This window comes from Drosophila novamexicana, unplaced genomic scaffold (genome assembly GCF_003285875.2).
Source record: "Drosophila novamexicana strain 15010-1031.04,08,12 unplaced genomic scaffold, DnovRS2.1 tig00004560-arrow-pilon, whole genome shotgun sequence".
Lineage (NCBI taxonomy): Eukaryota > Metazoa > Arthropoda > Insecta > Diptera > Drosophilidae > Drosophila > Drosophila novamexicana.
Window position 1 is genome coordinate 2232975 of NW_020825054.1, and position 16964 is coordinate 2249938.

Consider the following 16964-nt stretch of genomic DNA (forward strand, 5'->3'; position numbering starts at 1 on the left):
CATACGCACAGCCATTGGCAATTCTTATCTCAAGATTTTGGGCCTGGGCACTCTTTGGAGAGTGCTATATCGTATATAACTCAAAACGATTCAAAATCAGCTTCACAAGCGAACGGAAAAATTTAATAGTGCTCTACGATTCAACTGGTTTAAGCATAGTCATGCTGACGGAAACCAAAGTTGGGGGGCAAAAACCTTTGGCGATACCATGAATTATTTATCTTTGGGGGTTCGCTTGAACCTAGTATAGTCGGAATGATATCACACATTGCGAGAGCATATTTATATATATATATATATATATATATATATATATATATATATATATATATATATATATATATATATATATATTAGCGGGTATTACCCGGTTTTACCCATGCCAAGTTTTGTGCTAAAAAAATGGATAGCTGCCCCCAAAAAATTCTTGACCCACATTTCCCTACGAGGAAGCTTTGATTTTGCGAAAAATTTGATACCGTAGAGGGATGGATTTTCCAAAAAGTGCGAAACACCCATCAGATAAGTTTTGACAAAGAGCATGAAAATGTTGAAGCTGATCGGATGGTAAGCAAAACTCATACAACAGTTTTCCCTAATAAGCCACTCTTGTGTGGGAAATTTCCCAAATCGCTGAAACACGTATTCATTAAGTTCTTATGTAGAGCTTTGAAAAAAGTTTGAAGCATTTCTACAAAGGAAGCTTGGATTCTGCAACAAGTGTGAAGCACGTCTCAAATGTTTTTTTATATATATCCTTGGAAATGAATCTGAGCGCGAAACGTCAGCAACCAAATCTTTGACCCCCATTTCCACCAAGGAAGGATGGATGTTTCGAAAAGTGTGAAACGCCCTTCAAATGAATTTAAACAAACATCTTCGAAAATGAGTATAAGGCCGATCCGATGGTAAACCAAAAAGTTTTATACAAACGTTTTGCGCGATTTTTTTACAAATGCGGGTAAAATTTCCTGAAACCCAGTCTTAACGTGGACCTTCATCACACAAGGTAACTACAGTGAAAATTTCAGATTCCCAACTCTTAAGTTTTGGGCTGGGCGTTGATCAGTCAGTCAATAAGTCAGTCAGTCAGGGCAAACAGTTATGTATAGTCAACTGCATATCACAACACTGTAAAATACTTGAAACAAATTATAGAAAAATAAAAATAATAATAAAAATAATAATAATAATAATAATAATAATAATAATAATAATAATAATAATAATAATAATAATAATAATAATAATAATAAATAATAAATAATAATAATAATAATGATAAGAACAGCATATTTAATAATCATAATAAAATTGACAATAATAATAACATTTATAATAATAATATATTCATTCATTTATAACCCTTCTCGTAAATATTAATACAACAGAAAGGGTAAAGATCCTGGACATTTTATTTTCCGCGATTATTATTATATTGAAACTTAACTTTTATAATATGATTAATTATTCTTCTTTTTAAATATATTTAAATATAATGCATTTCAGAAAACAGATTTGTAAAATGATCACAAGTTGTATTAAGTTGCACACTTATATACAAAAGAAGCATGCTTTACCAAATATATAAATAAATTTAAGAGCTTCTGTTTCTGTACTTTCAAACCTGTTCAGTAGCTCAGTTTTGCCTTTTGTTTCGACAGCTGGCGCTAATGAGAAGAAGCTGCCTGTCATCGTGTTCATACACGGCGAGTCCTTTGAGTGGAGCAGCGGCAATCCCTACGATGGGAGTGTGCTGGCGAGCTATGGTGAAGTGGTTGTCGTTACGCTTAATTACCGACTGGGTATACTGGGTAAGAAGAATGCAAGTGTGCTATGGCCCAATTCATAATTAATCGGCAACTACCTGTCCATTCCCCCTGCCCACTGACAGGCTTTCTCAATGCGAATCCCAGTCCGCATGTCCACGCACGTGTCGCCAATTATGGGCTGATGGATCAGATGGCGGCGCTGCATTGGATACAGCAGAATATACAAAAGTTTGGCGGCGACCCAAATGTTGTTACCTTGGCGGGTCATGGCACAGGTGCGGCCTGCATCAATTATCTGATGACTTCACCGACAATGGTGCGTGGACTCTTCCATCGGGCCATACTCATGTCTGGATCAGCATATTCGTCATGGGCCCTGGTCGAGGATCCAGTGTTGTTTGCCATTAAGCTCGCCAAAGAGGTGAACTGTACCATACCTGACGATTTGAATAGAAACCATGAGCAAATTGTCGATTGTCTGAGAGATGTACCATTGGAGGATTTATATAGCGCCGATATACAGGCGCCAAATTTCCTTACTTCGTTTGGGCCTTCGGTAAGTTGTAATCAAAACTATGAGAAACCTTATAATAAACATTTAAGGTTTCTCAATATAAATGTTTTATACAAAAATCTTTATCGCAGTCTTTATCGTACAAAAAACATATCTTTTTTTTTAGCTATAAATAATATTTTTATACCCTGAACACGTTAAAAATGTGTAAAACGGGTATAATTATCATGTTTTTATGCAAATTTATGTAACAGGCAGAAGGAAGCATCTTCCACCTCATAAACTATATATATTCTTGATCAGCATCAACAGCCAAGTCGATCTAGCCATGTCCGTTTGTCTGTCCTTCAGTCCGTCCGTATGTATGAACGCAAGGATCTCAAAACCTATAAGAGCTAGAGAAAAGCTAGAGACTTAACTGAAGGTCGTCCTCGTGCCCGCGCAGAACGAGTTTGTTTCCGATATTCGATAACTTGATCCGTTTCCAAGTAATCGATAGAAATCTTAATTGAAATCTAAAACTTATATTATTCTTATTCTTATTATTATAATTATTATTATTATTATTATTATTATTATTATTATTATTATTATTATTATTATTTTTATTATTATTATTATTATTATTAGTATTATTATTATTATTATTATTATTATTATTATTATTATTATTATTATTTTTATTATTATTATTATTATTATTATTATTATTATTATTATTATTATTATATTGTATCTTTATTTTTTTTGCTTACAACCATACTGCCCCGTGCCTGACATATGAACCCGCATGCCCGTTGAATAAAGTTTTAATTTTCTTGAGCTTAAAAACTTTCAGAGTAATCCCTGTATAGCTTGTGGCATTGAAATGTGCACCAAGGTGGACTCTAATAAGTAGCAACAAAATATGTTTAGGGATAAGAATTCACATTTTGGATACCAGCTTGCATTTCGAGACCTTCTGCATGAATTGCTCGAGTAATGTGCTTGTTTCTTATTTAGTGTCTGCCTTTTGTGTTGTTATGTGTTAAAGCATTGACATTTTTTCACGCCGATTTTCGTTTGTCCACCTTTTTGGCTCAGCTCAATGGCCAAACGGACTTTATTACTTACTTCAACTGCCTTTTTTGTGCTCCTGAGAAATGTATTTAGAGTACAGAAAAAAATGAATGCTTTTAACTTTTGATTCACTTTTCTCTTTGTTTGCTTTCTCTCTGGCTCTCGAATTTAATTTAGGTTGATGGCGTTGTCATACGACCCGGACATTCTAGTCTCGATATCGATGATTTAATGACGCGCAACTCGAAGCGTTCATCGGCCGATGGTGGTTCCCAGGCAGCCGGTGGCAACGGCGGTGCATCTGGTGCTGGATCTGCTTTTAGCGGTGGCACTGGCTATTTCGGTGGAGCCGCTGCCACGGCCAACATTGGCGGCCATTATGACGTACTCTTTGGCGTTGTCACGGGCGAATCGATTTGGCGATTCAGCGCTCATGACATCCAAAATGGCTTCGAGGGCGAGAGGCGCGATAAAATTATACGAACTTATGTGCGCAACGCTTACAACTACCACCTTAATGAGATATTCTATACGGTAAGTACGCTAAGTAAGTACCATAAATATCCCCGACTAACTTCACCATTTGCCATGCCAAAAGTGCCAGACCGGAACCGGGTCTCTCGGTCAGAGTCTCTGCAAGGGAAACGCGGAGGATGTGGTTTGCAGTCTGTCACATAATTCTACCAATCAGAATGCAGCCTCCCTGCGCTGCGCTTGTGGTTTTGATTTCAAATTGTGTTTCTTCGTTATATGTTTGTTTACTTACATAGTTGGCACAAATTATTACAAGTAATTAGAAGGCCAATATAAAAAACCCTTTCACTCACTGACTATCGTCACCTCCCAGCTACCCCCGCAAAGCTTTAAATCAAGTTAAGAAGTTAATAAACCAAATTGTATTGCCCAACAATTTAATCCACAACTTAAATGCAATTGACTTTTGGAGAATACACAAATATTTTACGGTACAATAAGATATACTGTGGAAAATTTCTTTGACATCGGTTAAGAAACACACAAAAATTATGTGTTTTAACTGCGAGCGTGTTGGCAGCAGCAAGCGCAAATTCCAAGAATTTCTATAACCATGTACACACACATTCATGCGCGTCTGCTTCGAATCCTATCAACAGCATTGAAAATGCAATTGTATTGGGCTCTGTGCTGCTATTTTAATTTGTTTTTTTTTTTTTTTTCTCTCAGTAGGACTCAATTATTGTTGTGGCTGTCGAGTAGATACGGTGGCAATTGGTGCGGTCAGTTGCGATTTCGAAGCCTGCTTTTATCTTATTTATCTTTATTACTGCAAGCGAGCGCGAACCGCGAGCTGCCTGTGGACATGGAATAAGAGGGTTCAGGGTATTCCCTAGTCGGGAGCTCCTGAGTAGAACCTCTTACTTGTTTTTATTTTATTTGTTTTTTGTTGGTTAAGCGAAAGCTAGCAAAATGGAAGGCAGTTACCGCGCTATTACAGCTAAAACATTAACACGCTTTATTTGGCAAATGTATAAGGCTGTTATACAAAGTAGATGTATGTTTGGGTGTGTGCGTTGGCAAGGACACTGAGACTTGTATTTGTATGAAGGTATGTATCTATATGTAGATATATACATGCCACACACCTACTTAAAAACGAATAGGCTACACTTAACCCAAATCACAGTGCCCGTAGCAACGGCAGCAGCAGTAGAAAAAGCAGTAGCATCAGCCGCATCTAACGACAAGAGTCGTACCCACCCCTACCCTTAGAGACACCATCAACAGTTGACGTTGTCGCCATTTGCCATATTAAAACCAAGTACACGTGTGTATCTGTTTGCACACTTAAAGCACATACACACAGATATACACAAATATATATATAAAGAAGCCGTAAATTACCAACGCATATATCACGATTATAGCGCATACATTTGTATTTATTTTACTTTATTATATTCACACACAGCCAACAGCAAATGTCAAGCCCGTTGCAATTCCGCGATGAGGTTTGTACTGCATTCAAATGTGTCATGCATTCATATTGTGTCCATGTATGTATGTAATATGTTATAGTGTATACAGTATACAGTACGAGTACAGTATAGTGCTTCTGTCGAAAGCTCAAGAAATGCATCTGCTAAAATGATATACTTGTTATACCCTGAACCCATTGAAAATGGCTATAAAGGGTATAATGTATTTGTGCAAATGTATGTAACAAGCAGAAAAAAGCATCTCCGACCACTTAAAGTATACAATTCTTGATCAACACCAATAGCCGAGACGATTAAGCCATATCCGTCTGTCTTTCTGTCCGTCCGTCCGTCCGTGTGTATGAACGCAAGGATCTCAGAACCTATAAGAGCTAGAGACTTGAAACTTTCCCCGTTTCCAAGCAATCGATAAAAATCGATATAGAAATCCTGTTTTTTAAGTAAATTGGGTAAATAATAAAAGTTAGAGTCACCGAACACCGAACACATATCAAGTATCTTTATTTTATACCGATCACCACCACCTAAAAGCTATAAATCAAGTTAATAACTCAACTTATATTGCCCATATATATATAAAAATCAAAATCACAAAAATCTTTGGAATTGAGTTTAAGGGCGATCGGATGGTAAACAAAAAAGTTACATACATACATTTTCCGCGATTTTTCCCTACTTCCGGATGGAATTTCCCGAAGCCCGTCTTAACGTGCAACTTCATCACATAAGGTAACTTAGCTTCCTAGCTCTTACGGCTTGGGCTGTGTGTTGATCACCCATCAGTCAGTCAGTCAGTCAGGACAAACAGTTTTATATATAGATATAGATAATTATTCTGGAATGGCGCCAATAGGCAAATGGTGAAATAATCGTTCGGTGACTCGTATCTTTTTGGTTAAATTAAATATGGTTATCTGCGAAATAAATTTATACATCACAATTCCGTGCACAGATTGTCAACGAGTACACGGACTGGGATCGCACCTCTCAGCATCCGATTAACACACGTGATACGGCTGTGGCAGCGCTATCCGATGCTCAGTTCGTGGCGCCCATAGTACGAACTGGGGACACTTTAGCAGCTAATTCGCAGCCGCCAGTGAGCTCATCGATGCCCAGTGGGGCAGCAAACGCGGCCGCCTCGACTTTTCCAGTTTCGACACAGCCATCAGGTCGATGTTATTTCTACGTGTTCGACTACCAGACCAAAGATGGCGACTATCCGCAGCGCATGGGAACGGTGCATGGTGAGGATTTGCCGTACATTTTTGGTGCGCCGCTTGTCGACGGCTTCAGCCACTTCCCGCAGAACTATACCAAGTCGGAGATGGCGCTGTCAGAGGCCGTGATGATATACTGGACGAATTTCGCGCGCACCGGGTAAGTTAAGTAGTTGCATTTACTCATTCCCATCTAGTGCTAAGCCACTTACCGTAATTTGTCATCTGAGAGAAGTTGCTTCCGCTATTCTAAGCACTTCTTTCATGGGCAGCACTTAGTGATGATTGTCTGTGTGGAGAAACTGGTCCCAGGTGCAGCAACAGTTCTCCAACACTTCTTATGAAACAAAGGTGTCTGGTTTTGCACAATTTTACCTTGTGTTTGCATGAGTAAAAACAGCAACAGCAGTGGCAGTAACAATTAGACTGTGGCGGGCGTGCAGAATTTGCTTAAGCACATTCCACTAAAGTTTTCTACATTATTTCCTACTTTTTTTTCCCCTCCTTTAGCAACCCGAACGAGCATCACCGTCAGGACTCTGTGCTGCCTGTTTCAAAGGAACGCAATCGTTTTCGCAGTATCACATGGGAGAATTATGATCCATTGCATCAAAAGTATTTGGAAATAGGTGAGAAACTATTTTAAAACAGAACAAAATACACTAAAAAGAATCATTATTCCTTAGGATTTAAGAACAGGCACTTTATGATTACACTAGGCAACAACATTATTGCTTTCCAAATAGTTCGAACACACTTTAAATGTATAACAAGTAAGAGGTTCTAGTCGGGAGCTCCCGACTAGGGGATACCCTGAACCCTCTTCTTCCAACATCACATGCATATATATATTCTATTTTAGAAGCTATATATCAAGTTTGATGACTCTAGCTCTTATTATTTACCAAAATTGCCCAAAAACCGGATATCGATATCAATTTTTATTTATATACATTTGCACAAATACATACTCTTATTACCCATCTTCAATAGGTTCGGCGTATAAACAAATTGTTTATAGGCCTGAAGACAGGAGAAGTAGCAGGTACTTGCGACCCGAGTATTTGTACGTATATAAATATTAATAGAAGAAAGTTGGCATTATTATAGTATCAAGTTCGCAGTATATGACAGCCACAACCCTTTTGCTTTTATAAATAAATAGTTTTAACAAAATTTTTAATAAAGTAAGTAGGCTGCAGCAACAAAACATTTTAAAAGGGTTCAATGGATTAATGCGCATAAATAATAATTTTATAAGCGAAAATAAAAGCTGACACGTAAATCACTGAGTTAGTCAAGACAAAACCTCCACCCTGTGACCCAGCAAAAGGCGTCAAAAATTAAACCGCTCGTCGGTTTAATAAACAAGACATCAAACTGAACAAGCCGGTAAATGCGAATAAGGCGTCCTCATTTACAAAGTATTTTACCTTTCAGACATGCAAATTTCTCGAAAGAGCCTCCAACAACTACAGTATGAAGAGTTAGGAACTGAAATAGTTGCCAGTTGTTGGACTATGCATGCATGAATACCGCACCTCGCATGGAAATAACATTGTTTATATAACGCTGTTGTTTTCGTTTTTTCTTGTTTTCCTTTCATTGTTGGTTTCCTAAACGTCAACACACGTATCAAACATCTGAAAGGCATGAAGCCGCGCATTAAGAATCACTTTCGGGCTCACCAACTCTCCATTTGGCTGCGTCTGATACCCGAGCTACATCGCGCTGGTATGGAGGATGTGATAGCACGGCACAATCTATTTCGCAATCACGAAGATATGGAATTGTACGAGGGACCGGTGAAGCCAGATCCATTTGGGCTCTCAACAGGCACAACAACATCGTCATCCTCTGCCTCGTCGTCATCCTCGTCGCGCCTTCTGCTTATAGATGAGCAATTGATGATGAAGAAAGGACGCGGCCTGAATGCCTCGACCTATTTAAATAGCATATTGGGTGGTAAGTACCCCTATACAATACAAATAACCATGCCATTTGCTGTGTAACTTTAGCTTTTAGTAATTGGCAGTGGAAAATAAAAGACCAACAGTCGTCTAGGTTATCTCCTCAGCTACTGACAAATAGACAACCCCACATAGGTTGAAATATGCTTGTCAAAAGCTTTAACTCCGAAAAAAAAATAAGAATCTTAAAGGCTAGCTATGCCAAGTCAAAGTGAAAACCAGTAGCAGTAGCAGTAACTGATTGTTAAAGCCTGGGTCAGAAATGCACCCCATTTAGGCTTTAATTTCTTGGAAAAAAACATGCCATTGGCTATTATATATGTAATTAGATACTACAATTCTGGTCTTTACTAAACCGGGTTGTACCTGAAATTCCAGTTGGTTTTTCACCAGACCGAAACTAAAAATTAGTTAGTTGTTCTAAGGAAAAATTTTAATAAAAATTTATCCGAAAATAAAAGTGACTTGTCAGTCTCAAAGTATAAATGACTATATTAAAGCTTTGCTTTGATATGATTTCCCGATTTTAGTGTAATTTAAATTTTGACTCGAAATGCCAAATTCAATTAACGAAAAATTACAATTACTAAAAGGATTGCCACCTGTCACAACCAACGTTAATAAATTTTTGGCAAAGCTAAAATCATATTTTCAACACCGACTAATTAAAAGTTTTTTTTATGCCTTTGAAAGCCATTGCAATTTATTTTTCTTTCAACAGTACACAATTTTTAGATTTAATCTGTGAATTAGATGAATCACTTTTGTGTTGCATTCTGCAATGTAATTAAATGTATTATGGACAAATAAAATCTTTTGAATAAAAGTAGCAATAGTTATTGCAGAGGGTAAATGCTAAATGTGATCAAAAATACACCAAAGTGGAAACTTTATCTTAATAAGAATATACATTTTGAACGCTTCACTTAATCAGATATTTTTATTTTGTGGAATGTGAAATGAGATACATAAGTTTAACAGTCAACTGAACTTGCCGGTCGCACTCATAATTTCAAAGTAAACAAGTAAGAGGTTCTAGTCGGGAGCTCCCGACTAGGGGATACCCTGAACCCTCTTCTTCCAACATCAAATGCATATATATATTCTATTTTAGAAGCTATATTTCAAGTTTGGTGACTCTAGCTCTCATTATTTACCAAAATTGCCCAAAAACCCGGATATCGATATCGATGTTTATCGATTGCTTGGAAACGGAGCAAGTTATCGATTATCGGAAACAAACTCGATCTGCGCGAGAACTGGGATCATCTACATCTACATCTATTTCAAGTCTCTAGCTCTTATAGGTTCTGAGATCCTTGCGTTCATACATACAGACGGACGGACGGACAGACAGACGGACATGGCTAGATCGACTCGGCTATTGATGCTGATCAAGAATATATATACTTTATGGGGTCGGAGACGCTTCCTTCTTCCTGTTACATACATTTGGATTTTGCATAAATACAATATACCCCTATACCCATATTTAATGGGTTCAGGGTATAAAAATTATTTTTTTCCCTCAATAGGACTTGAACTCATAACATATCTCCAAACTAAAGCCCAACCAACAATTATTTAAATTAAAACAAATTAAAATAGCAGTACCTCACACAGTACAGAAAACAATACAATCGTAAACAATGAATATTTCAATAATGCGCATGAATGTGTACATGTATACAGCAATTGTTGCAATTACCGCTATCTGCCGCACAAATAGCCACCCAAAACACGTTTTCTTTAATAACTTCTGTGTTTTTTAAGGGATACATAGTTAATTACTAAATACTGAGAATCGCATTGCAGAGCAATATATCTTTTTTTCTCCACTTCTATGAGAACATAAATGCACACATACTTACCTACAGACACAGATACATACAAACGTAAGCATAGACATAAACATTAATTCTTGAGCACACACGTCATTCATTTAGGCAAACAAATTAAATTTAATAAATTGTAAGCTTGAGCCTTCCACTATTTCCAGCCCAGAGAAAAATCTAAGTCTTCCCCTACTACTTTAAGCCCGAAAAAGCTTAATACTTATAAAAAAAATGTAGAACATAAAAATTATTGACTTGGAAAGTAATATGATAATATTTAATAACAAACGATTCAGGTAATATTTGTGTTTTTAAATTGAAAATCGATGAGTTGTAAATTAATCTTGAGTTATGATGTTCGGTTATCATCAACTGGTTTTGCTTAATACTCATTTCGCATGTACTCCCTGAAGAATCTATAGTCTTTTCATATACCAAAAGCCGTAGAATGTACAAATGTACGCGATGGTAACTGTTGGGAAATAGAAAAGACGACAAATCAAATGCTATGCAAACGTCATGTGAGACCAGGCAATGGGTTGTGACAGGTCAGCAAATGCGAGATCGTTGGGCAAATTGTTGCCAAGCTTGCTTAAGCACGGAGATTGCGTTTAAAATCAACACTTTAGCTGCTGAGGGGGTTGGAGCAAGGGGATTTGTTTAGTTGAAAGGAGTGTGGGCCTAGTCTGACAGTGTTTACTTCAGTTTGTGGTCTGTCAAGTTAAATAGCAAAATGTTAAGTTGGCACTTTGTGTCTGAATATGTGTTTGCCTGAACCATGATATTTCCATTTGTGTGACCAAATGACCCGACTCTCGACCCCAGTTGTGCCTTTGTTTATAGAAGTTACTTCCATGCGGGCTGTTTTCGGCCTTTGTATTGTGTCGAGTGCTGACTTTTGAAATTGAACTCAATTGTAATCTGTATTGGCTCCACCCTGTACATCTTCCGTGTAGACATTTCCATATTGTCTTTTTGGGCGAATCGCCCTAGACGAAGACGCCAAAAATATCTCGTTTTCATTGCTTTTCGGGGTTTGGAATATGCTTCGCTTGTGTGTTTATCCTTAGACGCGTTTGGGTCTGCCACAAATGCAAACCACTTGTGCGTAATTTCTATTCACTTGCCGCCCAAGTTGCAAAAAACTCATTAAACCAGTTTATATAAAACTCGTTGTGAACTTTTCCAACACTTACCCTAAATTAACAGCAAACTTTGATGATGGTCTTTGCGTTTTTCATATACTCAAAGTCCCCAGCTGTTCAGCTTTGCGACGCAACAGCGACAACGTTGGCAACGTCGAATGCAACTCAAACAAGCATCCAGTGCTTGTTGGCGGGCGTCCCAAGTATCCACCTCTTCGACAGCTGCTCGCTTATCACAAAGTCAAAAGTAAGACAGTCAATTTTGAACGAAACTCTCGCTGTTGCTCGCCCTCAGTTTGAGTTTGGCCGATGCAATATGCATTAGATGACAGGACTTCCGACGAGGGCGGTGATGTGGGCGTGGATGGGCGCGTTGGCAGTTGCGTTTCGGATTTGCTCTGAAGCTGGCTTGCCTTTAAAGTTGTTTAAATTAAAAGTGATCTGAATGTTATAGATAAGATGCAGTTAGGCATCTGCACTCCAAATTGCTCGTGGGGGTACCCGGGGACACTGCTACTCTGGAACTTGCACATAAGAAGCATTGAGTTCTTTGAATGTACTTAGAGGCAAAACCTGTGGACTTATCCAAAATCTTCAAGAAAACTACATTATTAAAGATTTTCTCAAAACCTGGCTGAATCTTTTCAAATGTGCTCTTATTTGATTTGGAGGGAAGGCTATCCAAAAGGAATCAGTGTATCCTATACGAGAAAATACTTATTACATTTCTTTTTCAACCTGCTTTATATGCTCACTTTCGATATTTATCGATTTCGAAAAAATAAGTGTATTAGTGCTCTATATTCATTAAAAATTAAGTTGATTCTATTTTAATAATCCTGGCCAGTGTATCTTATAAGGGAATTTATTAATTCTTATTCATCTTATATGCACAGAAAATCGATATTTTTTTGATTTCGTGAGAATTCAAGTCAAATCAAATTGATTTGCACGATTAAATTTCTAGCTCTTAAAGACTCTTAGACCGACTTGTTCATAGAGACTGAGACTGAGACTGAGGGAAGACAGACACCCCAAATACGAAATAATCGACTAATGCGGATAAAGAATACCTATACTTTATAAGGACTGAACCCCTTATACATATATCTGCACACTTTTGCCATTATTTTGCACAAGAAGTACAGGCTAAAGGCTTTTTATCCAATATAACTATATAGATTTAGAAGGGTATGCTACAGTATTTAAATATTTTTAGAAATAGCTTTGTTTTTGTATCTTTTATACTTATTATGCACATATATTTGGCAAGCTACAAACGAGACGACTTAGTGAAAAAACACAGCTACTTACTAAAGCAGAGCCACAAAGGCTCGGAACTAACAACCGAGACGAACTAGAACGACTTGTGGTTGGCGACTGAGTTAACTGAGATGGGGTGAAGTATGTGTGGGAATGATCCAACAGCAAGAATATACAAAATATTCTTTTTAATTAGTGCAAGAGGGAGGAATGCTGCATCATCATAAGAAAGTTACCAAAATACACACTGAAAGGGTTGAGAAAAACTCGTTGCAAACACAGCATTAAATGATGAAAAATGATAAAATGCCTGAAAAGCGAAACAGCTGACAGCCTGACAGTCAAGGACGCAGGGACTGGCAGTCAGGGTTACGCCAGGCCAGGCCAGGCCAGGCCAAGCCACAAAACACTGCTACACCAGCACCCATACCCTGAAAGAGTGAGGGACAGAAACAGAGATAGAAACAGAGCAAAGGGAGATGGCAATAGCGACAGTGTCCTAGTGTCATACGGACTCGACATACTTTGACATGCCTTTCATTTACGCTGACTGCGCCAACTACGCGCTCCGGTCTACCACTGTCATTGTTGTTGTCGTTTTTATACCCTGAACCCACTATAAAAATGGTATAACGACTGTGTGCAAATTTATGTAACAGGCATAAGTTCTATATTCTATATTTTTGATCAAGATGACGAGCTGAGTTGACCGTCAGTGTGAATGCAACGAGCATGGAAACTACAAAATCTAAATACCTCCATTCCTCCCAAAAATTAAACCTAAATTAAGTACCTCCCATACATAATATGCGGCAAAGGAAGAAGAATCACATCCGCGCCTTTTGTGTATGCAGGCAGTACTGTTAAATGTTTGTAACGGTCGCTTGACGCTGGGTTAAGAGTATCTGCTAGTCAGGCACTCCCAGAAGAAGACTTTAACTCCTCAGCTTCGTGACTTTGGCCCGGAGACAAACGCAAATAAGCCAAAAATATAAAACGAAATGGGCACAGTTGTAAGCAACTACAAACCGAAATATCCTTCAAGAAAAATCTCCGTTAACAAAGCGAGAGCGAAAATCGGAAAACCCAACAGTGTTGAGCAGCACAAGAACCGTTGTGCAGTTGAAGTTGAGGTTGGTGGTGACAGCATGAGAAATGTGCTAAAGGTTCAAGTTTTCTTTTTAATTTCATCTTACTTTTTCTTATTGTACCCTCAACCCATTAAAAATTAGTAAAAAGGGTATAATGTATTTGTGCAAATGTATTTAAGAGCCAGAAGAAAGTATCTTCGACCCCATAAAGCAAATATGGGGCATATATATCGATATCTAAATACAGTTTTTTGACCAAATTGGTTAAATAATAAGAGATAGAGTCAACAAAAGTGATATTTTTACTCTAAAATAGTACTTCCCGATATGACCGAAAAGTAATAAATCACGTAAATAAACCAATTTATGCTGCCCTCCAATATACGCCACAATTAAAATGCAATTGTAATTTTGAGAATACAAGAATATTTTATAGTAAAATAAGATCTTCTGCTGAAAATTTCATCAAGATCGGTTAAAAAACACAAAAGAAAATTGATTTGGCTGCCCACGTGTTTGCGGCAGCAAGCGCAAATTTCAAGAATTTATATATCCATGTACACACACATTCATGCGCGTCTGCTTCGAATTCTATCAATTCGTTCTATCTAATTCGTGTTTTCTCGTTTAGTATCAAATAGTGGTGTGGTTGTTGGGTAGAGGCGGCTACAAGTAGCGCGGTCTGTTCGAGTTCGAGCCCCTATAGAGGAAATTATTTTTTTTTTTTTTTGGCTGGTGTGGCTGTTGAATAGAGGCGGCGGCAAGTAGTGTGATTAGATACTAATAAAGCAAACGAGCGCGTAGCACGGTCTGCATTTGGTGGGTTTAGAGTATCCCCTAGTCGGGAGTTCCTGACTAGAACCTCTTACTTGTTTAAATTGAAGGGTTCTTTTTGTCTTTACTTGCTATTCAAATTGTTTCCGGCATCTTGGCTTGAAATATGTTAGAATACCATTCCTGTTATTTACTAGTTCTCAAGTTTTTAAGATATGAAAGGGTAGAATAATTGAACCGAACCAAAAATTTAAAAGTTTCTTGAACCGAAACTTAAGGTTAAGGGTATATTAAAGTAGCGACAAATTTTCTGACGGCTTGTTGTTCTGCTTACCATCACAATTCATACTAGTCCTAACCAGTCTTTATTCAGCACATAACTGAGTTTTATGAGCCAACGCTGAACTCATTTACGCATTCTCCTAAAAGAAGAAGAAGCAAGCATCGTTTATGATGGAAGCATAACTCTATGTTACTTAGTTCAAGGTAGGAAGTATCCCTGCTATTTTCAGAACGAATAAGGCATGTAGTATGTAGATGAAAATATGACACGAGGCAGAAGCACTCTTTAAGCCGAAATGCCATTAGTTTTTGATTATGAATAGGCATAAGCGGACTAATATATTGAAATGTCATACTTTCTTGAGGTAATCGCTTCTTAAATGCACGGATATTAAATGAGGCCCCGACTCCCCCTGGCAGGAGCAAGCATCAGCAGCTGCTGTCGCTGATATCTAATTTATGCAAGGTTATTTAATTGAATCTACGCAGCACTGCAAACATTTTGCACGCCAAGCATTCCACTTGACTAAGCGGGTGGGAGTTGGCGGACGTTTGGGAGTGTCCACTTGCAGCCTAAGTTGATTTTATGGTTGGGTTTTTTGTCATTCCACTAATTAAAGGCACATTAGGCTGCCTCTATCTACCAGACCAAGGCAATCTCTTTGGGCTTTTGGTTATCTGACTCAAGCCTTGTGTCCTCGTACATAATTATCTAGGGTACTTGAGAGCATTCGGCCGGCGGTTGTTGCCTTCGGTAAGAATTTAACTCAAACGCTCGGTCTTGGCCATAAAAATTATAAGGAATTAAAATAGAAAATTTGCCATGACAAAAAACGCTTGAAAATAAATGCAAAATGTAGAGTTTTTGATAAAAAGATTAGTTAAAAGCCATTCAAAAATATTCGACTAAGTTACCACAGGTCGGTTGCGCTACGGCTGTGTGTGTGTGCATACCTATTTAGTGGCTAAGGACTCGCAATTTATCAGGCTGGGCCATTTAGCAAGGGGGCTGCCAGCCAGCACATGGGGGTCTACAAGTGTTTCCTCCTTAAGTTTATCAAGTGACAGGTTAAGTGTCTACCAACTGCCATGGGCGAGCTGCATAGACTAGTTAGGGTTAGCATTGCCGTTGGAAAAATCATCAAAAATTCATATTCAGATTCGCTGAGAATGCATGTTTATCGAGTCGTACAACATGGTATGCAAGTAATAAGTGTCGTCAACACTTCTAAACGTGCGGGTTCTAAATGGCGAAACAGCTTTTCCTGGCTCCTTTAAATGCATATTTGATTTTGGCAAAACTCGCTTCATATAATTCAAATATGTGCTATTCAATCAAATAAAATCCTTTTGGTATAATATGAATTGTTGATTGTAACTGCCTTAAGCAATGCAAAAGTAGTTGCCGTATATCAGCACCGTATTCAGCTATTTTTGAGCACCATCATAAAGTCACGTCCCTGTTATCTGTATCTCAATTCAATTTAATATTCGACTTTGTGTTGGCTTTTGACTTTTATTAATTTTTTTAAATTAAATATTTATATGGTACAGATAGAAAACAAAACAATTCACATGTTGCGCTGACAGACTTCTTTAAATGTCTTTATTTGAGCTTCACAAGCTCCTGTCGAATTTAGAAATTCGTGTTCAGATACGAGTTTTCAACCAAAATTTTATAAAGTTTATCAAATTGGCTGATATTTTGACACACAATAAAATATTGTCAAATTGAATTTAAAATGCAATTGAAAGCTCTTTTTTGGCCGTAGGCCAAAAAACTGCTTTGGAAACAAACCCAATATGGCAATGCTCGGATGCTTATTGTTTATTTTTTTTATTTTCTAAATATTTATGCAAATACCTGCACAAGACTTTAATTTCGTGCAGAACTTTGCTGAGCTGTTCGATATGCAGAAAAGTGAAAAGCAAAACTTATAAGACAGACGACATCGACACTCACACATATACATGTATTGCAAAGTGAAAGCAGCACTTGAGGCACACCATCGAGACAGTCAGAGACAAAGCATAAACATAGCAACAAGGGGAGAGCAAAAACA

At 37.8% G+C, this 16964-nt stretch overlaps 1 protein-coding gene across 1 annotated transcript in view; it reads left to right on the forward strand.

The window, feature by feature from the left end:
* The window catches only part of LOC115770716 (neuroligin-3), a 54793-nt gene that overhangs the window by 12323 nt on the left and 25506 nt on the right, over positions 1-16964 (forward strand). Inside the window, exons 4-9 of the mRNA XM_030716116.1 lie at positions 1665-1814; positions 1895-2328; positions 3523-3879; positions 6274-6701; positions 7052-7170; positions 8192-8506. Coding sequence (XP_030571976.1) covers positions 1665-1814; positions 1895-2328; positions 3523-3879; positions 6274-6701; positions 7052-7170; positions 8192-8506 — 1803 coding nt within the window. The remainder of the gene's footprint in view (positions 1-1664; positions 1815-1894; positions 2329-3522; positions 3880-6273; positions 6702-7051; positions 7171-8191; positions 8507-16964) is intronic.